The sequence below is a fragment of the Eublepharis macularius genome, chromosome 7 (genome assembly GCF_028583425.1).
Source record: "Eublepharis macularius isolate TG4126 chromosome 7, MPM_Emac_v1.0, whole genome shotgun sequence".
In the NCBI taxonomy this organism is placed as follows: Eukaryota; Metazoa; Chordata; class Lepidosauria; order Squamata; family Eublepharidae; genus Eublepharis; species Eublepharis macularius.
This window is the reverse complement of record NC_072796.1, coordinates 107,216,297-107,237,968: the sequence shown is the minus strand read 5'-3', so window position 1 is coordinate 107,237,968 and position 21,672 is coordinate 107,216,297. Positions and strand designations below refer to the sequence as shown.

At 46.3% G+C, this 21,672-nt stretch overlaps 1 protein-coding gene across 2 annotated transcripts in view; it reads right to left on the bottom strand.

Moving 5' to 3' along the window:
- Positions 1 to 21,672, bottom strand: part of SLC26A7 (solute carrier family 26 member 7) — a 113,152-nt gene that overhangs the window by 64,723 nt on the left and 26,757 nt on the right. The window contains exon 3 of one of the 2 annotated variants that reach the window (XM_054985706.1): positions 17,362 to 17,534. In XM_054985706.1, coding sequence (XP_054841681.1) covers positions 17,362 to 17,534 — 173 coding nt within the window. Of the gene's footprint in view, positions 1 to 12,105; positions 12,173 to 17,361; positions 17,535 to 21,672 lie in introns of those variants that run through there. The other variant, XM_054985707.1, reaches the window with a different exon arrangement.

The following is a 21,672-nucleotide window of genomic DNA, read 5'->3' as shown; positions in this document are numbered from 1 at the left end:
AGTTGCTGTAATAAGGAAGCACAATAAGCTGTAAGGGGGGGGAGTGTTAAGGTGCAAAAATCACGAAAGTTCATACTCTCAATGTATGGAGGATGATGTGCAGCGCTAAACAGAGTTATCCTTATATCTAACATACAGAATGCAGATATCTGCAGACAATGTAGAGAAATCAAAGATGTTTCAACAAATGTAGGGGAACCTCCAGGGTTGCAGATAAATTTGAAAAGTTTAATAAAGGGAGGGGGGGTTAAATCTCCACAAACAGAGTGGTAGTGTCTGCAATTGCATAGATAACATCCCTCCATTGGCATGAGGGGAAGACCTGGTCAGGGCTTGAGAAGAGGCCAAAGTAACCCTGAGAATGGAGCCAGGGGTATGGTGGAAGGTGATTGGGTAGATTTAGTACAAAGCCCAGACGTTTCAGGAGCATTTGGAGGGGGATTCTGGCAGTTCGGACGAGCTTCGGCAAAGCCAATCTGAATGTTTTAGGCATCATTATATAGCAGATGCAACCATTTTATGCCAGTTTTATGCCCATGCAAAAAGCCATGTGCATGTATCTATCTCTCCATTGGTGGAGGTGGTGGATGCATTTTTTTTCTTGTGATAAAAAAAAGCGTACAGTTTTCCTTCTCATAAGATGTGGAAGAGGTTTCAAGCTTTTTTTAAGAGAATGGGATGTGGTTGTTTGTGGTATTCTCACTGATCCCACTATTAACTCTGCCCAATGTATTTGTCGACAGGTATTTGTCGACGTATTTGTCAACAGGTAAGACGACAGGTATTTGTTGCCTTTCAAAGAAATGTGCAAAATCTTGTGGGATTTCAGTAATTGCCAATTCTCAACCTAATTCACTTCATAAGATTGTTGTAAGGCTGAGAGGAAAAAGTGGTTGTGAGCAGGAAGCCAATTTTTCAACATGCTGTTTATGAGCAGCTCAACCCTGTTCATTGGGTTATCTTTCATGTATTAACCAGTATAGCACAAAACAATGCAATTGGTAGCATTTCACACATGCATATTGTCTTATAGCCCAGTGAGAATCCTAGTCCTCCTTCTCAGACCTGTCATTATTTCTCATTGCTTGGCAAACAAATGTGTACCAAAAAATTGAGCAAATTAGTGATTTTAAGTAAACACTGTATTGTTTAAAAATCATGAATGTCTGATGTTCGTTTAAGTCTGTATTACTGTCGAGCTTATTTTGCACAGCCTTATGGGAGTCAATACCACTCCCCAGCATCATTTTAATTACCTTACTCAACCATGAGTTTGGCTTAACCCTAACCCATGACTCTTAAAGAAAATCGTTTTCGCCTCCTGTGCAGATGTAAAACAGTGGCTTGCAAGTCAGACAGAAATAAAACTGAAACTGTACAGCTACTAGTATTACACAGCCATAATGCTGATGGACATCAGACAGTGGCGCAAGGAAAACAGGTCCAGGACTCAGCTCTTGAATCATCACAGCTGTCAAACACAGTGTGTTTGCTTGCTAAACCTGTTTGTTGTGAGGTTCTCAGCATCCCTGCTTGGGACAGCTCAATAGCTTGAGCTGCCCCCAAACTGAAAGCACACTTTATGCAATCATTTTCTTTCCAGCCTCACCACATCATTCCTCATAAGTCCAAAGTATATCCGACTTCTGTGCCGATGTCCTGATTGTGTTGACGCTGTACCCAATCTGGAGCACTTGGGAGGGGTTTCAGCAAGACGTCGCTTGCCAGATAATTTGTTCATTTTGCACTGGATTTTTGGAGCTGAAAGCTACCAGCCCACTTACTGCAAATATTTCACATTTGACAAGAAGTCTAGAACTAGATGCAGATGTATTAAGGCAGGATTGGTTTCAAAATACCATTAAAATAATATTCAGAATGTATCAACCTGGACTGGTTCTTACGGCTACCAGCCCCACACATATACAGGGAAGCCTACAAGAACAGGCAGAACAGACCAGAACTATACGTAGGCATTGATCATATGAACTGGGGATGTTTGCAGTGGGAATGTTTACTGCATATTGATCCATGCAATTTGCACTACTGCAGTGCCTTTTTAAAAAGGCCACTATGTTATAGTGTATGAAGCGCACTCCACCAAACATTATTCCTGCAATTAAAAAAGCCCTATGCATGAAGGCTGTGCAGGATCCAAGAGTGTTGGTTTGTGCTCAAGTGGGAATGAACGATTTCCCAGTTTCATAGGCTCTGTAGACAATAAAGAAACACAAAAAGGGGTGAGAACATAGGACAGAGTTAAATAAATTAGTTCCATCTAATACAGAATGTTAAAAAGGTGACTTAAATTCAGCTTTAGGCAGGTAATTGCCGCCTAGTGGTGAGGGGCAAGGAGGGGTCAATGGGCATGGCAACAAAAACCACAGACAGTGTTGCTTGGACATGCTCAAGTCCAGGCCCTGCTGCTTGCCCACATCATTCTTCCCAAGCTGTATAACCAAGGTGTTGGGCAGGCCTCTTTGAGGGCACTGTGGGAGCCACCTGCCCCCCCCCCAACCAAACAGGGCACAGTGCCAAGGACACAGCCTGTTCTCTGGGCCCAGCTGGACCACCAGATGGCCTAGTTGATGTCTGACCCCTCGCAGGGGTGCCCTTCCCCTTCCCCTTCCCCTTCCTTGCTGCTGGCATGGGGCCCGCTTGACTGCTCTTTTTTTTTTAAGGGGGCAAGTAGAGAGCCCGGGGGCCACTGCCAGGCTGCCACTGAAATACCGCCAAAGCCACTGCCGCAGTGCTGCTGGAGCTGTCACCGAAGCAGGCTGCCCAGCTGAAGACACCACCGCAAGCCAGTGCTGCTGCTGCAAGCCAGCTGCAAACCAAGAAGCTGCTACTGCTGAAGGAGTGAAAGCCGCTGCCTCTGGGAACCACCGCCAGAAACTGCCATTGGATGCTGCACCCCCTCACCGCCCCGCAGCCTATAACTCGGCTGCCCGGGTGAGTCTGGGGGGCAATATATCTCTTGCATTGTCAGGTGGCAAATAAGATAATATACTATGACCATAGGTATAATTATGGAATTGGAATGCTTTGGACAATGCATATCCCAATTTGAGAAGGGGGTGGTGAGATCTGACTAATTTCATTACCAACCTGGTTGGAGCTATTGGCCATAATGCAAGTCAATAGATGCTGATGAATTTGGTATGTTTAAATAAGTTGGATTATGGCCACCATTTTTCTCTCTCTCTGAACAACATATTGCAGACTTAAACTGCCTTACCTATCATACACCTCATGTTTCTACCACTGAAAATGAAAGATTGTGAAATAAAAAGGAATGTGGCCAAGAACAAATGGACATGGGAAATCCATGATGTCCTTCCAACATCAGCAGTGTGAAATAGAAGTTGCTTTTTTAGATAAATCTTTGGCCAAGTGCAATCTTGAAAAATAAAGAAAGGGTAGGACTAACTGTCTGAAAATATGCCATGGATTAGGGCGTCACTTTCTTTTTACAAGCCTGGTCAATAATACCAATATTTAAATAGCACTGGACAGGCTGTCAAATTGAAATTTCATTGTGACGATCAGGAGACAAGGACCACCTCTTGGCCTCTGTGGTTGTCTGAATTGAGATAATTTGGGACTAGTTTATGGTAACAGCGGAGAATTGTATGATAAAACTGCCTTTCAAATTGAACTGCCTTTCAAATTGCAATAAATAAACAGAGGCTTAAAAATACAATTGGCTAAGAAAATCCATTTTTCAAGCCAGTTTTAAAAAGTAATTGATATTATATTTTTCCACAAATTGTTGTGGCAATGGTATATGATTATTTTCACTTCTCAGCCCAATAAATTAATTATTTTTTTCTAAGGGTACAATACTCAAATAGCAGTTGATGAACAACTTTGATAAGTCATAATTTCGTGGATTCCTTTCAGAGGGGAGCATATCTTTTTCTGAGAGTATTTTTACAGATCATAATGTTAACAGATACATGCTGATGCTGGTTTTCACATTGTGTTGCTGTCTTAAAATCTCATCTATATTTAGTCCAAATCCTAAATCCCAATTCTGCACTGCCATGAGGATGGAATGCTCCCAATGTGGGTTTCCACACAAACAGCAACAACAGGTTAAGCGACAAAAAGATAAAACTAGTACAAGTTTGGAAGGAGGAATAAGAGTCTCTAAGAAGGAAATCAAATATAAATTTAGCGAGAGAAATAACTACAACTAGCAAAACTAAAAAGACATGATAATGTAACTGAAAGAGCACAAGTACTCATGAAAGCTCTCAGTGAAGAGCTAATGTTCCAACCACTCAAAACATACTTTTTGCAGCATGTGTCATTTGATAAAAGAGGCAAAATGTTAGCGGTCAGACCCCACCCTCATAATATTAGAAGGCTTATGATTATGGATATACCAAGTCCCATCTCTAAATGTGCTTCATGTACTAAAACTACTGCCCAAGCAGGCAGACACTTGGAAGCCAGATCCCAGCCAGGAGATGGAATGTGCAAATGTGGAGATGACAGGCAAGGCCAACTCACCCTCTCCCACAGCCCAGATGTGGTCCGTTAATGTGGTCTGTTCACTGGTCTCCCAACTAGGTGGAGACCATCAAAAGTTGAATTCGGAGATAAGCTGTGAGGCTTTTGCGAGCTTTTTTACTGATAAGATCTTGCGTCTCCGCCGCGACTTACCAGCCACAGTTGATACGGTAAATGAACTAGAGGCCCCTTGGCCGTCTTCAGGACCTATATTTGATCATTTCAGCCCTCTTTTCGGGGAAGAGGTGGACAGGATTCTGCAGGTGGTACGGCCTACCACGTGCCCCTTGGACCTGTGCCCGTCATGGCTGGTGAAAGCCAGTGTTGACGGGGTTCAGGATTCCTTGGAGGCGATTGTAAACTTGTCCTTGAGCTCTGGGGTTTCTCCCAAGGCGCTGAAGGAAGCTGTGGTACGGCCTCTTCTGAAGAAATCAACATTAGATCCTGCTGACCCGCTCAGTTACCGACCGGTTTCCAATCTTCCGTTTCTGGGGAAAGTGATTGAGCGGGTGGCAGAGAAGCAGCTGCAGAATTTCCTGAAGGAGACCTCAGCCCTAGATCCCTTCCAGTCTGGCTTCCGCCCGGGAAATGGGGTCGAAACACTGCTGGTCGCCCTTACAGACGATCTCCGCAAACATCTGGATTAGGGCGGATCAGCACTGCTGATTTTATTGGATCCGTCAGCAGTGTTTGATACGGTTGATCACGAGCTTTTGGCTCACTGCCTTGCCGATGTGGGGATCCAGGGGACAGCTCTACAGTGCCTGGTCTCCTTTCTCCATGATCGGGGACAGAGGGTGGCGCTTGGGGAGAGAGTGTCATCTCGTAGGCCGCTGGTATGTGGTGTGCCACAGGGAGCGATACTCTCTCCATTATTATTTAATATCTATATGCGCCCCCTCGCCTGGTTGGTGCGGAGTTTCGGGCTTGGGTGTCATCAATATGCAGATGACACCCAGCTTTATCTGTTGTTGGATGGGCGGCCTGGATCGACCCCTGATGTCCTAGAGCGTGTTTTTGAGGCTGTGGCTGGTTGGTTGAGACAAAGTCGGCTGAAATTGAATCCCACGAAGACGGAGATCCTGTATGTGAGTCGTGGGGAGATGGCTTCGGAACCCCGGCTCCCTACACTTGATGGAGCACCACTTACATTGGCCCCGAGAGTTAGGAGCCTAGGGGTGATTCTGGATTCCTCCCTGAAGATGGAGGACCAGATCACGGCAGTCGCCAGGTCCTCCTTTTATCATCTTCAGCAGGCCAGGCAGCTTGCCCCTTATTTATCTCCCCGTGACTTGACTACAGTGGTCCAAGCAATGGTCACCTCTAGGCTGGATTACTGTAACACGCTCTACGCTGGGCTTCCCATGGGCCTGATTCGGCGGTTACAGTTGGTACAGAATGCAGCGGCGCGGGTCATTACTAGAGCACTGGTGTGGGAGCACATTATGCTGGTGCTACGCCAGCTGCATTGGCTGCCAGTGGAGTACCGAATCAGGTTCAAGGTTTTGGTGTTAACCTATAAAGCCCTATGCAGACTGGGACCGACGTATCTGCGGGACCGTCTCTCACCGTATGAGCCCCAGAGGACTCTTCAATCTAGTGAAAAATATCTTCTAAATGTCCCTGGCCCTAGGGAGGCCCGCCTGGCGTTGACCAGGGCCAGGGCCTTTTCGGTCCTGGCCCTGGCCTGGTGGAATGCTCTGCCTTGTGAGACTAGGGCCCGGCAAGATTTGCTTGCGTTTTGCCAGGCCTGTAAGACGGAGCTATTCCGCCAGGCATATGGCTGACGCCGGGCAGTGCCCCCCCTGTGGAGGGGGGGTTAAACTATTCCCCCATGTGAATGCCGATGCTGCCACCACACTTATTATTAAGGTATGGATTTGCTCTGGGAACACCGCTGTGTGTATACACCAAACTTTTGCTATGTGCTGCTTTAAAAAAATTTTTTTTTAATTATTTATATGTAGTAGATGTAGATGAGATGACTGTGTTTTTTAAGGTGTTTTCAATGATGTGTATATTTGTATTCTGTTATCCGCCCTGAGCCTTCGAAAGCGGGGAGGGCGGAATATAAATACAATAAATTAAATTAAATTAAATTAAATTAAATTAAGGATCCTGATACAATAAGGCCTTCCCAGAGTTCCTGAATTAATCAATGCAACCCAACCTATCAATCTCACCTTAACCGCTTTCCTATTCTTAAGCAATTCGAGAACTGATAGCCTCACATGTCCTCTTAGCGGGTCGTCAATCATAATTGATAACTTTAGTTCTGACCAGAAAGACCTAATCAAAGTCTGCTAGTTCTTTGTCACACCCTGGAGACGGTTTACTGGCTTATTGTCCCACTTTGGAGACAGTTCACCAGCTCTTTGTCTCGCTCCAGTGACAACTTCTCAATCCTTTGTTCCACTCCTGGAACAACCACTCAAGTCCTTGTTCATGGGGTAGAAGATGCAATCTTGTCCCTGGGTAGGATCCACGGTATAAATTAGACTGCCCTCTGCCCTAAACTGTGTGTATGCTTTGGACTCAGCATCCACCCTTGAAGTTCCGTTCTAGACCTTCCACCTTGAAGCACAGGCCGCTCAACACTCCTCCACTCTCCCAGATGTCTGGACGGTAAATATCACCCAAACTTTACCCTCTTTACACTGCTTTTGCGGGCTCCTCTATCTGACTGCCGTTCTGGCAATAGAGCTTGGCATGTCTTGGAAAATCTCAGTAAACTGCACCTAGGTAGAATCCACCTGCACTACCAGTGAGCCACCTGCCTGCCTCAGCACCCAGGATGGGTGCTCTTGCCTTGGGCGTGACATGTTGCTTCCATCCTACCACCCTCCCAACCACAAATGGAGGCTGGGATGGTGGCTGCCCTTGCCACACAATACCAGGTGCTGCAGCTGGGACTCGAACAGTTAACCACAGCGGCAACCCTCCTCTAGCAGCAAGTTCAGATGCTGACACTGCCTCCTCCTCCGGTCCCACCCAGATGCCCAGTGAGCCCACCTGAGAAGTTTGCTGGGGGTGTGGAGGAGTTTCCTCTTTTCCTGGTACAATGTCAGTTGTATATCAGCCTGCGCCCACAGAACTTCCCAGACAACCAAACCAAGGTGGGATTCATCTTGAGCCTGCTCAAGGGACAGGTGGCCAAGTGGTCTACCCCACTTCTCCTGGAACCATCACTGCTTCTACAGGACTATGACGGGTTCTCGAGCGGGTCTGGGCAGCATTTGCTAACCCCCTCCATGCTGAAAATGCCAACCATCGGATCCACTGCCTCTGCCAAGGGCGGGGCTCAGTAACCACATATGCAGCAGAATTTTAGCTCCTAGCCCAGGACTTGTCATGGAACAGGGCCGCCCTGATGGATCAATTTATGGAAGGATTGACAGATGAGGTGCTGGATGAATTGGCCCAAACTGAACACCTCTCCATGCTCCAAATCTTGGTGGTCTTCTGCCAGAGGATCTACCAGTGCCTTGAGGCCTGTAAGCCATCCCAGGGCAAAATGGCGACGGAGGCTGGACCACCCCATTGGCTTTCCACCCCAGCCAACCCCAGACTACCCATGCCTCTTGTTCTCAGCACCAGGGAAGTCCAACCACAACTGACCCCAGTGGAGAAAGCCCAGAGGCACACCAGGGCATCTGCTTGTATTGTGGGGGTTCTGGTTATGACTGGAGCTGGGATGAGAGTCCTGTACCAATGGAGCCCTAGATGGGGGAGATGGACACCTACTCGTAGCCATACATCTCATGCTGCCCAGGGGATGCCACCTGAAAACCCAGGCCATGATTGATTCTGGCACATGCCGGTGCTTCGTGGACTCAGAATTTGCGCACCAGAATCAGGTATCCACGCAAGCCAAGCAAAATGCCGTCCTAGTCGAAGCCATCGATGGACGCCTTCTGGAGTCAGGCCTGGTGACCCAGGAGGCAGGCCAACTAGTGGTTCACCTGGGAGATCATCAAGACAATCACCTCTGGTTCGACTTGGTGCACATGCCCCACCATCCTGTGGCATTGGACATGACTTGGTTGCGACTTAACAACCCTGCTATTAACTGGGACACCCTGACCGTGCAGTTTCATCCCAGTTCCTCAGACACACTCAGCACGGTATTGGCAGGCACCAACCCAGGGGAGACAGCCCTACCACCTCAATATACTGACTACCGAGATGTCTTTGAAGAAAAGGGGGCCAATCAATTACCTCCGCACAGACCATACAATTGTGCAATCAACCTGATTCCCGATAAACCGCTCCCCTCTGGCCAGCTCTATTCCCTCTCAGAGCCAGAATGGGTGGCCCTGCAGGACTTCCTGGCAAAAAACCTGGCTCAGGGGTTTATCCAACCCTCCACCTCTCCAACACTGGCTCTGGTCCTGTTTGTTAAAAAGAAGAGAGGGGAGCTCCGCCTTTGCAACAATGATCAGGCAGTCAACCAAATTACTATTCAGGACTGCTACCCCCTGCCTTTGATCCCTGAACTTCTGGAATGGCTCCAAGGGGCAACCCGGTTCACCAAATTAGATCTCCAAATACAGGCATTGGATGAGTGGAAGACGGCATTTGTGACCCAATATGGCCAATTTGAATATCGGGTTATGCCGTTCAGGCTATGTAATGCTCCGTCGGTCTTCCAGCGCTTTATCAATTATTTGTTCTGAGATCTACTGGACCGTTACATCATAGTTTATTTGGATGACTTCTTGGTCTACTCCCGCAACCCTGCCCAACACAGAGAGCACATTCGGTTGGTACTGGAGAGGCTCAGGAAGCACGGGCTGTATGCCAAACTAGAGAAGTGTGAGTTCAACCGGCCCGAAGTCAAATTCCTAGGACATCGGGTATCCATCCAGGGGATACAAATGGACCCTGCCAAGGTCGAGGCCATGCTTTCCTGGCAAGCCCCCTGGAACCGCAAATATGTCCAGCAGTTCCTAGGCTTTGCAAATTATTACAGGCAATTCATCCCCGATGTTGCAGAGCTAGTGGTGCCACTAACCCAGTTGACGCACTCCTGGCTACTGTACACATGGACCCCAGAAGCCCAATAGGCATTCCAGGCACTGAAGACTCAGTTCACCACTGGACCAATCCTAGCCTACCCAGACCCAGACCTCCCCTTTGTTGAGCAGGCCAACACTCTGGCACTGCCTTGGGGGCCGTTTTAGCTCAGAGTCACTCCCTCCAACAGGCATTTTGTCCATGTGCCTTCTATTCCCCACAGCTCACTGTCATAGAGTGCAACTATACAATCTGGGAGAGAGAGCTGTTGGCCATCAAGGCTGCTTCGAAACGTGATGGCACCATTTAAAGGGAGCTTGGCACTCTGTGGTGGTTTATACCAACCACTGCAATTTAGAGCACCTGCAGACCACAAGAAACTTGACCCAATACCAGATCTGATGGGCATTGTTCTTCTCCTGCTTCCGATTCACCATCCGGTACATCCCTGGCTCACAGAACAAGGTGGTGGATGCCCTGTCCCGAAAACCTGAGTTTACCCAGCAAGAGGGGGAAGTGTTTCCAGCCACCCCCATCCTGGCTCCTGAGACTTTTGCGGCCACCAATATGCCGGATGCCCTACAGGATCGGATTCAGCAAGCTCAACGCATCACTGGGGTTTTGCAGGACCCTACTCAGTCGGATCCCCCAGGCTACCTTTTTCAACAAGGCTTACTCACGTACGAGGGCCGAGCATATGTTCCCCCAAGGGTGCTGCAAGGGGAGGCACTCTGACTCACCCATGAGGCCTTGCCCGCAGGTCACTTCAGAAGATACAAGACGTTGCACCTGCTCTTGTGGGACTTCCGGTGGCCCTGTATGGAGGCGGAGGTCTTTCGCTATGTTCAGTTCTGCGATAAGTGCCAACAGGCCAAGGACCTTTCAGGCAAGCCAGACGACCTGTTACAACCACTGCACATGCCTGAGAGTCCCTGGGAAACGGTGTCCATAGACTTAATCATGGACCTGCCGCCATCTAAGTGACATGCGGGCACAGTGGTGTTTGTCGACCTGTTCACCAAGCTGGCACACTTTGTGCCTTGTTCTGCTCTGCCCACGGCTAAGGAACTGGCCTACATCTATGTACAAAATGTGTTCCGACTCCATGGAATTCCATCTGATTTCGAATCAGGGGATGCAGTTTACCTCCCGCTTTTGGAAAGCCCTCCAGACTCTGCTCAGAACCCAGGTTCACCTGTCCTCTGCCCATCACCCGCAGTCAGATGGACAGACAGAATGCACCAATGGCACATTAGAGCAGTACCTGTGCTGTTATATCAACTACCAGCAGGATGACTGGATAGACCTGCTAGCCATGGCAGAGTTCATGTATAATAATTCAGTCCATGCCTCTAACAACAACAACAACATTCGATTTATATACCACCCTTCAGGACAACTTAATGCCCACTCAGAGAGGTTTACAAAGTATGCCATTATTATCCCCACAACAAAACACCCTGTAAGGTGGGTGGGGCTGAGAGAGCTCCAGAGAGCCATGACTAGCCCAAGGTCACCCAGCTGGCTTCAAGTGGGGGAGTGGGGAATCAAACCCAGCTCTCCAGATTAGAGTCCCGCGCTCTTAACCACTACACCAAACTGGCTCTACTTGTTAGACCCTGTTCCTGGCCACTTTCAGATGTCACCCACGTTACTTCCCCCAGACCATGACCAGCTCGCCAGTGCTTTCAGCAGATGCCTTTCTCCAGGAGCTGCAGACCCTGCATCTGGTCCTGCAAGAACAATTGAACCTGGCCAAATAGGCTTACAAGGTGATGGCAGGCCAACAACAGCAGGAATGGGAACTCTTACAAGTAGGGGACTCAATGTGGCTTTCCACTTGGAACATCCGGTCACAGCGGCCCTCCCGCAAATTGGACCATCGGTTCATTGGGTCCTACCGAATTACAGCACAAATCAATCCTGTGGACTACCGTCTGGAACTCCCACCAACACTCCGGATTCACCCCATTTTCCATCGCTCTCTGCTCACCCCTGCAGCACCTCCACATCCATTCCGTCAACCTGCACCACCACCGCCTCCAGTCTTAGTGGAGGGGCAGGAAGAATATGAAGTGGAGCAGCTTGTGGATTTCCACTGGTACCAGGGCCTACAGTATCTAGTGGAGTGGAAGGGCTACGGGCCAGAGGACAGATCATGGGAACCAGTCGGGAACCTCTACGCACCCCAACTCATCCACCAGTTTCACTGGACCTACCCTACCAAACCAGGCCTCTCGAGGAAAGGGGGCCTGGGAAGGGGGGATGGTGTCATGAATCAGCCTCGACCTGACGTGCATCAGCCTCAACCTGCCACCTTACCAACCATGGCAGCCATAGCACCAGAAGAAACCCAGAAGAAGCAGCTAGGAACCTCTGTAGAGGCTGTTGGAAAAGAAGATTCCCACAGAGTAAGGGAAAAACCTGAGCCTCCCAGGCCAGCTGAGAAAAGGAAGAGTAAGGCAAAGGCGGATGTGTGGGAAAGACAGAGGAGTGCTTGCTTGCAGGCACAGCACAGGGCAAGGCTGACTTCTAAGAACGAGGCAAGGCTATCAGAGGGAGAAGCAATACCTGCACTTCATTAGAGCAGCATAAAAGGGAGAAGCTGAGCAGAACTCAGCATGGAAGCAACTTTGTTCACCACTCCCTGCGACCAGCAGCTCTGTGCTTGGAAGCTCCGGACCTGACCTTGCCTAGTACCTGGCCCTGCCTGGAATTGACTTACTGGTCTCTGACATCAGACTGCCTCTTGGACTCTCTCTTGCCTGCTCCTCTATCAGACTGATTTATTGACTCTGACCCTTGGCTGGACTCCTGGACTCGCTTTTGCCTGTTCCTCTATCTGACTGACATTCTGGCAATAGACCTTGGCGTGGCTTGGAAAATCTCAGTAAACTGCATCTAGGTAGAATCCGCCTGCACTACCAGTGAGCCACCCGCCTGCCTCAGTGCCCAGGACGGGCGCTCTTGCCTTGAGCGCAACATCAGGTTATGCAGCACTGCCTCTGTCAGTTCCTCAGCTGCAGGTGCATCAGAGTCCCAGGACACCTTCACCCTTCGGGCAGCAGCAGCTGACACTCAGGCCCAATTCCAGGAAACAGCCTGCAGTCACCCAACTGATTCACCTCTCTCCAGTAGTTGCCCAGGCAGCTCAGGCTCATAGGAGATTGCTGGCAGCATGAGCTGGGCAGACACTGGCCCAAAGCTGCCAAGAGAGCCACTGAAGAGGCTCCAGAAGCAACAGGAGTGAGCCAGCCATAGAACAGAATGCCCCACCCTAGGCTGGGATGGAATGGGTGGGGCCAGGAGACTGCAGAGCCTATCCAGACCTCCCATCAGATAAGCTGGGAGAAGGGTCACTCAGAGAGGCTGGATGAGGACTGGGAGAAGGTCCAGGGAGGTGGGGCAAAGGAAAATCTTTTAAATTGAGTTCCTGTGATGGCTGAAGGAAGTGAAGGGAGAGGCAGCAGGAGCATCCTGTCTCTCCCAGCGCAGGAGAAAGAACAAGATGTGCAACCCCCTTCCCTTTCCATTGAGGATGGAGGACACCTGCCTGGGGAGCTGGCAGGATGGCAGACAGTTAGGCGGGGGTGCTGGTGAGGGAGGAGCCTCACAATTGTAATTGTCTGTTTGTTTCACCCTGCTTTTCCTTTTGGTTCAAGAAGATTATGGTAATAATTAAAACATTATAAGTTAAAAATCAAATAAAACAACAAATTCCAAAATACTTTCTCTTCTAGAAGGTGCCTGGTATTCATAGCCCATCATAGCCTAATAAACAAACAGGCCTTATGTTATTTTATGTAGGTAGGTAGTCATGTTGGTCTGCAGTAGAACAGCAGGATTTGTGTCCGTTGGCACCTTAGAGACCAACAAGATTTTCAGTGTGTAAGATTTTAAGAGTTAGAACTCCCTTCATCAGATATGACAACAGATGTGTTCAACATGAATGGAGAGACATGCATACAATCAGAATTACAATTTTTTTGTTAAGGAAGAATAACTGTGCTAGGGTTGCCAGCCTCCAGGTAGTGGCTGGAGATCTCCCAGAATTACAACTGGTCTCCAGGCCACAGAGATCAGTTCACCTGGAGAAAATGGCTACTTTGGGGGGTGGAACCTATGGAATTATACCATGCCAAGATCTTTTCCCTCCCCAAACCCCACTTTCTCCAGGTTTCTCCCCCCAGATCTTCAGGAATTTCCCAACTTGGAGCTGGCAACCCTAAACTGTGCTAATAGTGGAAAAGGAGTTCCATGACGGTGTCCAGGGTAAAAGGTGAAAACGAGCATAAGAATTACATAAAGTGGTTAGTACCTAATAAAGCAAGGCCCTGTATTTCATACTAAAAGCCTGAAGAAGTACATTCACTGAGACAAATATGGGATGAAGCATGGACAGCACCAGCTACATATAATAATTTTAGGTACAACTCATGCTCAGTTGTTGGATACCTAGGTGGGGAAAGTCAGAGACTGACTGTAACCTTCATTTGATTTGCTGAGGTTTAATGTCACATCCTGCCATTAGTAAGGTGAGATGGAAGGAAAGTAGGGGGGAGATGAATAAAGAAAAAAGCACAGGGGGTGAAATCCTGGCTCTGCTGAAAGGTATAATTGAATAAAGCTCAGAAGAGGAAAGAAGGTTTCCCACAATTCAGGCAGCAGCTATTATGTGTTGGTTCAAAAGCGTTCCTTACCTCTTCATTAGATAAATAGTGATTACAACAGAATAGACTGATTAGCTTTTGTTTCCATGCTGAAAGGGAACAAAAAATGTTTTCTTTCTGATAGTGTCTATCAGTAACTTAATAACAAGCCCTTTCAAATATATGACTATCTACAAGACCAAGTGCAGAAAATGAGACTTTAAAGGGCTATTTTTAGTTACTTTACTGTAATGTATCAAAAGAAAGGTATACTTTGCCCTAAATTCTGAAGATACATTATAACATTTCTTTATGAAAGTCACTTCTATATCAGAAACAGCAAGTATTTGGTATATTTATACACAGGTTCTGCTGCTGATGGAACAGGAGGCACTCAACCTCAAGTTTTCCTCTACAAACAAACAAACAAACAAACAAACAAACAAACAAACAAACAAACAAACAAACAAACAAGGACATGGCTCAACAGCTAATATTGTACAAAGAGTCATGATGAGGCTCTACCCATCATTAGAATAAGCAGCAAGGAGGGAGGTATAAAATTTATCAGTATCTGCCCAGATATTTAGACAGATATATGCCAAATATAAAATAAACCAGGGCTTTTTTTCAGCCGGAATGCAGTGGAACGGAGTTCCAGCACCTCTTGAAAATGGTCACATGGCTGGTGGCCCTGCCCCCTGATCTCCAGACAGAGGAGAGTTTAGATTGCCCTCTGCGCACGGTGTGGAGGGCGATCTAAATTCCCCTCTGTTTGGAGATCAGGGGGTGGGGCCACTAGCCATGTGACCATTTTCACTGAGGGCGATTTAAATTTTAAAAAACTCCTCCTCTTTTTCCAGCTGATCCAAAGTGACATCATTACACGATCCTGGAAGCGCGCAAGCACTTTGTGCGTGCGCATGTGGTACCAGGGGCACCACCAGCAGTTGCCCCCTGTGCTGGCAACCCACTGAGTTCCACCACCTCTTTTCCCAGAAAAAAATCCCTGAAATAAACCATAAAATAGCACCTGCTCAATTGTTTTGACCATGCCCATTTGGCAAGGGCACCTGCCAGGGATTTTGTTTCTCGTGTTGTTCTGCAACAGAACAGCAAGATTCAAGTCCAGTAGCACTTTGAAAACCAATAATATTTTCAGAGTATAAGCTTTCAAGAATCAAAGCTCTCTCTGTTAGCAGGGATGACTGCTTCCGGTGACAAACGAAGCAGATTTAGGTTAAAAAAAAGAAGTGTTGGAACATTGGACCCTCTTCCTTTATCTTTAAAAACAGACACATAAAACAGGAATCTGGAAGCACCTTAAAAACTGGAACTTACTTCCTGATAAATTTTTGTGAGTCAGAGCTCACTTCATCAGATGATTCTGATGAGATTTCTAATTGTTGAGTCATGTAATTGTCGAAACTCTGATGAGACATGTATAACTGTTGTAGACTACAACTTTACATCTCATGACACTGTTAACACTGATCTAATTTTCCATGCAGCTTGGCAAGTTTAACCATCAAAGCTGGTTCTACCACTCTGTTATCTCTATTCATAAGCTGTACATGTATCTTTATTTCCACGACTTGAACTCATGCAGGATCAACACCTATGATAATGAATACAGCAAGCTAGGAAGGTCAAACAAAATTGTCCATAACTCACTGGGCCGGGCCCTGTCAAGTCGTGTGGGTCATCCAGGACCACCACAAATTGAAGCACCATATATGTCTATACTGCAGGATGCAGAAGTTCTGGAACATAACTCTCTGGGAAACTAGATGTTACATTTTTAAAAATCTGATCTGACCCTCTCCAGGGAATCTGGACTCAACTCTCACTCACAGCAGTCACACAGCAGGTGAGGGAACTGTCTGCCTGAAAATAAAGGAGAGTCTGATTGAGCTGGGAACTGCAACGGGGTGGCGGGAGAAAAAGCTCCTGCCTTCTTTGTGCCTTTTCCCAACCAGAAACAACACTGGGGGGAGTTATTTCCCCCTTTGGGGGCTGCTCCACGTGCAGAGAACATGGCATGCAGCGCAGCCAAAGACAGGAAATAACTCTCCTCCCCACCCCAAGCTGTTTCAGATTGAAAAAAAGCATGGCGGGGAAGGCAAGAACCTCTCCTTCTGCCCAAATCACAGTTCCATGCTCAATTAGGCTCTCCTTTATTTTTAAACAGATAGTTCCCACAGCTGCTGTGTGGCTGTGGTAAGGGAAAGTCAAGTCCAGGGAATCCAACTCAACAGCTTAAACAACCTTAACATCTAGTTCGGCACTCAGCTTCTGAAATGAGCACATCTGGTCTTTCCCTATAATTGCAATCCTATGACAGAAATATCCTATGTGGGCACACAATAAGGGTGAGAACCATGAATAAATAGGCCATGAACATAAAAGAGATTCTATTGCATTTCTTCCTTTCATCACCATTAGTTAATTTTATTTATTTGTTTAGTAATTTATATTCCATTATTCTCGCTATAAATAATTCCCAAGAGACTTAATAAATTAAAGCACATGAAAAACAACATAATTCATTGAATTATACAAAATCCTTAAACACAGATACTAAAGCAGAACAAAATCCAGAGATGACAAAAAATCCTGTTTTAGGCCTTCAGTAATAGCCTTTGGCTGGGGGCATCACATAGCAGATTTAGAAGTGGGGAGCAGCCCCCATCTAGTTAGGGTATTATTTGAATCAACGCCCAATGTAGATGTGTAGTGGAAGACAGAACCTGTGAAATCAAGTCATAACTCCCCCCCACACACACACCCCATTTTTCAGCAACTGATCCAAAGTCTTGGAAGATACAAGTTCACTTTTGTGCTATGTCTAGTAGGGCTTCAGATCATGCGAGATATTGTCCAGCTGAAATATTCAGGGAGTTTTACAAAGACAACAGCATGTCATGAAATGTGTGATGTTTTTATTTTAAATTTTACGTAGGACTCTGCTAACTAAAGACTTCTTCCGACCTTGCCTTGATGGCATTAAAGAGGCAATCACAAAGCTCTTTCCCCTGCTGCTTGAGTCATGTGGGAGAACACCATACTACAACTCCATTAAAAAGCCAGTATTACTCCTCCTGAAAACTAGGACTGTAGAGGGAGCCCCAGATGCATTCTGAAGTGCTTTTACATATTGGCTGTTTGGGAAACCTACTTGAATGAGTCCTCCCAGTAACGAAACTGCTGCTGCAACTCCGATCCTCTGCATTTCAAAATCAGATAGGCCCAAAACCGTGGAGTGATTGGTTGTTGTAAAACTCCTGTTCATTGGAGGCACAAGACGCTCAACAGCATTTGCAGATATCAAGGAGGTTAAAGCAAAGGTCCCTGTAAAAGAAGAGAGCTATTGTAATTTCCACTGCCTACAGTTCCTGTTTGATTTAAATTTGTGACCATTTACTTAGAAGGAAGGAAACGTGGTTGAAACTGATGGCTATGTCAATATGTGCCAGTTCTGAGTTCAGGCAATTCAGCTACAAACCTTCCTGCATTTCTTTTCTGTACGTACTATGTTTAAACATTGTCTCATGATGTGAAAAATTTATTTCCATATTCAAAGCCCCATTTATGCATTATGCAAATGATAAGCCAAAGGCTGTAACTTTAAATCCTATTTTATGTGAGCAATCCTGAACAGGTCTATTCAAAGATGTATGCAGCTGCATACCCAATTCAATCTCAGATGCTTGGTGGGAACATTTTAAAAAATATTGGCCATCATTATTATAATAAGTAATATCTTAATATTCCATCTAACATGAAAGTTCCCACCTGATTTGTGCAACAAATCCTAAACGCCACAGAAAAAAAGTTTTTTTAAAAAAAATAAAAATAAAGCAACCTTCTCCCTGTACCATAGCCCAGATTAAACCCCTTTCCCTAAGGTTGCTTTACAAACACACAACTATAATTCTTAACTCCTCCTCCAGCCACAGAATTGTTCTTTAAAGCCTAAACTTTCATTTAGGAAACAGTCAAATCCATATCAAGCTGTACTGCTCAGATACTCCTTTCCTAAAATTAAACTGCATCCAGTATTTCTCCAAAGTACCAGCTGGCCTAAAAGCCTTTCTTGTGGAAACCAATTGTCCAGCTTGTCCCAGTTGGGCAATTATTACTCTTTAAATGAAATAACGACGTAATGTCTACTTTGCTGACTCAGAGCCATCAGAGCTTCCAAGGACCTTGCCACAGAATTCAAATCCAGTTTGCCAGTGACTTGCAAGGGTCTTGGACAATATGCTTTGCATACGTTCTGATGCAAATTCTATGTACTTTGGACTGAATGTTGTTTTCCCAGCAGACCACATGGCTCCTAGAGAGCTGTTAAATGCAGCACTGAATGCACATTTTGGCATACAGGCCAATTTTTAAAAAAACCACGCAATTACTCAAAAGACAATAATTGCTCCTAAGAAAGCATAACAACAACCAAAGGGAATGTGCAGATACTTGGGCTTTTCAAACCCTGTGGGGTTAGCTTTGTGTGTGGCACCACACAATTCTGAATTTCCAAGGAGAAACTCCTCTCCCTATGTTTGAAAGGCTCCCACCACTCATTCCTTTCCTCCATCCTTTCCAACCCATATTAACGCAAGTGAGGCCATGACCCCATAACCAACTCTATTGTTTTCTGCAACTGGGACCAGATGGTTTTCTCTGTGAAAAACCTGCTTCTCATTCTTGGGTGGCCAGTGTCTCAAATTATTATCTTGAAAGGGACCTTTCTTTGGTTCATAAAATACATTATTGGAATGTTCATGGGAGCTTGCAAATTATGTAGCATAATTCTACCACAGATATATTTATGTAGTCTGTTGTTTTCTGGTTAGTGTTGTAGAAATGGCAGGAAAGACAGACTATGAACAAATTTTGGGGTTGCCAACTCCAGCTTGGGAACTTCCTGGAGTTTTGGGGGCAGTGCTTGGAGGGCAGAGTCTGAGGAGAGGAAGGAGCTCAAAAAGCATGTGATGCCATAGACTCTGCCAACCAAAGCTCCCATTTCCTCCAGGGGAACTGATTTCTGTAGTTTGGAGAGTAGTTTTAATTCTAAGAATATGCCAGTTCCCACCTGGTAACCTTAACCAGTTTACTAGGTTATGACCAATTAAACATTTGTTTGTTTATTTTTACAGTGCTACCTATATACATGAAACTTAACAGTTGCATACAATGAAAATGACATATTCAAGCCTTGGGGACTGTATAACCTAAATGACAGCAGAGAAGTCAAAGTCTGCTTTCAGAAATCACAAACAAACCACAGATGCCACCGAACAATCATGTCTCAAATCCTCAGGTTCGAGCTCTTCCTTCCCTTTACAGCACACTGAGCTGTAATTGAAGTCTCCATAGTTAAAAGAAGTCATGCATCTAACTCCAGTTTGTTTCGATGGCTGAATTTGCATGCCTCAAAAATGGGGAAGGGGGAGAGTTTCTTCCTCAGTAACAGGGCTTCTAGAATAGAATAAATAGTGGTACAGATACAGAATCCTGGCTATTGGGGGGAAAAACTGACACAATTTGTTAAGGCAGGCAAAATCTGTTATCACAACAAACTGGAGTGAAACTGAAGACTTCTTAACCCACCAGCAAGTGAATACTTTTTTGTTTGACCTGGTGTTCCCTCAGTAATCCTTCCTTCCTGCCCCGTGTTTTAATTGCTGGTTTTGTTTTTGTATGTGTGTTTTTGCTTTGGTTTTAATTGTTTTAATGATCTGCGTTTGTTTGATTGTAATGGCTTTTAAGCCATGTTCTTATTATGTATGTTTTTCATCTGTTAACCACCTTGTGGCCCTGATGAGAGCAGGAAGGCAGGATATAAGTCTTCTAAATAAATAAGTAAACAAACCAGTAGGGTAGCCATGTTAAAGGGTAGCAATAACATTAAAATGAAGTTTTGTGGCACTTTAAAGGATAACATTGAAATTGTGGAATAAGTTTTTTGGGGGTAGTGCTCCGTACATCAGACACCCAAAATAAAACCTCAGACCTACATTCTGAGGTTTGATTTTGTGCATCTGATGAAGTGGACTCTAGCACATAAAAGCTGGTCTTTAAAGCACAACAAGACTCCATTTTGTTTTTCCTAAGCTTGGAGGTCTTCAGTCACAACTCTGTGCAGTAGAGGGGAGGGAGGACACAGGCAAACCTGAGGATTTGAGTCTAGGTTGCTTCAAAAACAAATTGTGGTTTGTTTGTGAAATCAGAATACAGCTAAAAGAAGAATTTCTTTGTTTGTTAGCTTGTTCATGTAAAATCTTTATATCCCACTATTCTTCTTTAAACTAGTGGGAGGTGGGGGACCTGGCACCTATCTGCCTTGGTGCTCAATGTGTACATGCTTTGCACATGCATGCTCCCAGACCTGTGTGATGATGTCACTTCCATGAAGTGATGTCATTGTAAAAGCCGCAGCTGCCCTGGGAGTGCTCCCATGCTTTGTGGGGGGGGGGGAATGAATTGACCTGGAACAGGCCGCTGTAGAGCGTGAGAGTGCTCCCACACTCTGCAGCAGCCCGTTCCAGACCAATTTGGGCCCGATTCGGACTGATTCGGGCCCAATTCGGCCTGGAACAGGCTGCTGTGGAGTGTGGAAGCACTCCTGTGTTCTGCAGCAGCCTGATCTGGGCCCGTTTCGGGCCCAAATCAGCCCAGATGGGGTGTGCAGGAGCATACCACATCCCCCAGGAGCACGCCCTGGGAGGCACATGCCTCCCCCGCCAGTCAGGTAAGCAGGGGCGGGGGGTGGAGAATGGGAGTGGGGGAATCCCCCGCCCCCAATGGGGGAGTGGCAACCCTAGCCTAAGGTGGCTTATAATCATGACCCCAGACCAAATAACACCATTAAAGTGATATACATTTATGCTATGAAGCTGCAGAGCTTCCAAGGAAAGCAACCCCAAACCAATCATATGACAGAAAATTAGCATACTTTCAGGGCAATCCTTCCCAGAGAATCTCTTCTGCAATGGACTTCAGCCTTCACCCTGCACCATTTTCCCAACCTGCAATGGGCCTAGAGAGCTGCTATTTGCCCTATTTGGGAAAACTTACATACATGTATTTCATGTAAGTTTCCCCAACGGACAAAGAGCAGGTCTGGTGGGCCATTTCAAGTTGGAAAAATGACCCGGGAGAAGGGCAGGCTGCAGCCCCTTCTCCTTACACAATACAGTTCCAATCCAAAGCAGGCCTCTGTGTGCCTAAAAATTTAGTTCGCAGCTGGAAAGTAAGATCTGGGACTAATAACACCTGAAAGACCAACTAGATTTCCAAGATATGAGCTTTGGAGAGTCAAATCTTCAACTACAGACCCACACAGCTACCCACCTGAAATAGAGATCCCACGTGCTCGCTGATAGCGGGCAACCTCTGGTGGTTTGTCTGCTTGCCTGCCGGTTACCAGCAACTGGCAGGAGGTTGCAAGCCACCTGGCAATCACCTGCCACAGACAGGCACCCTG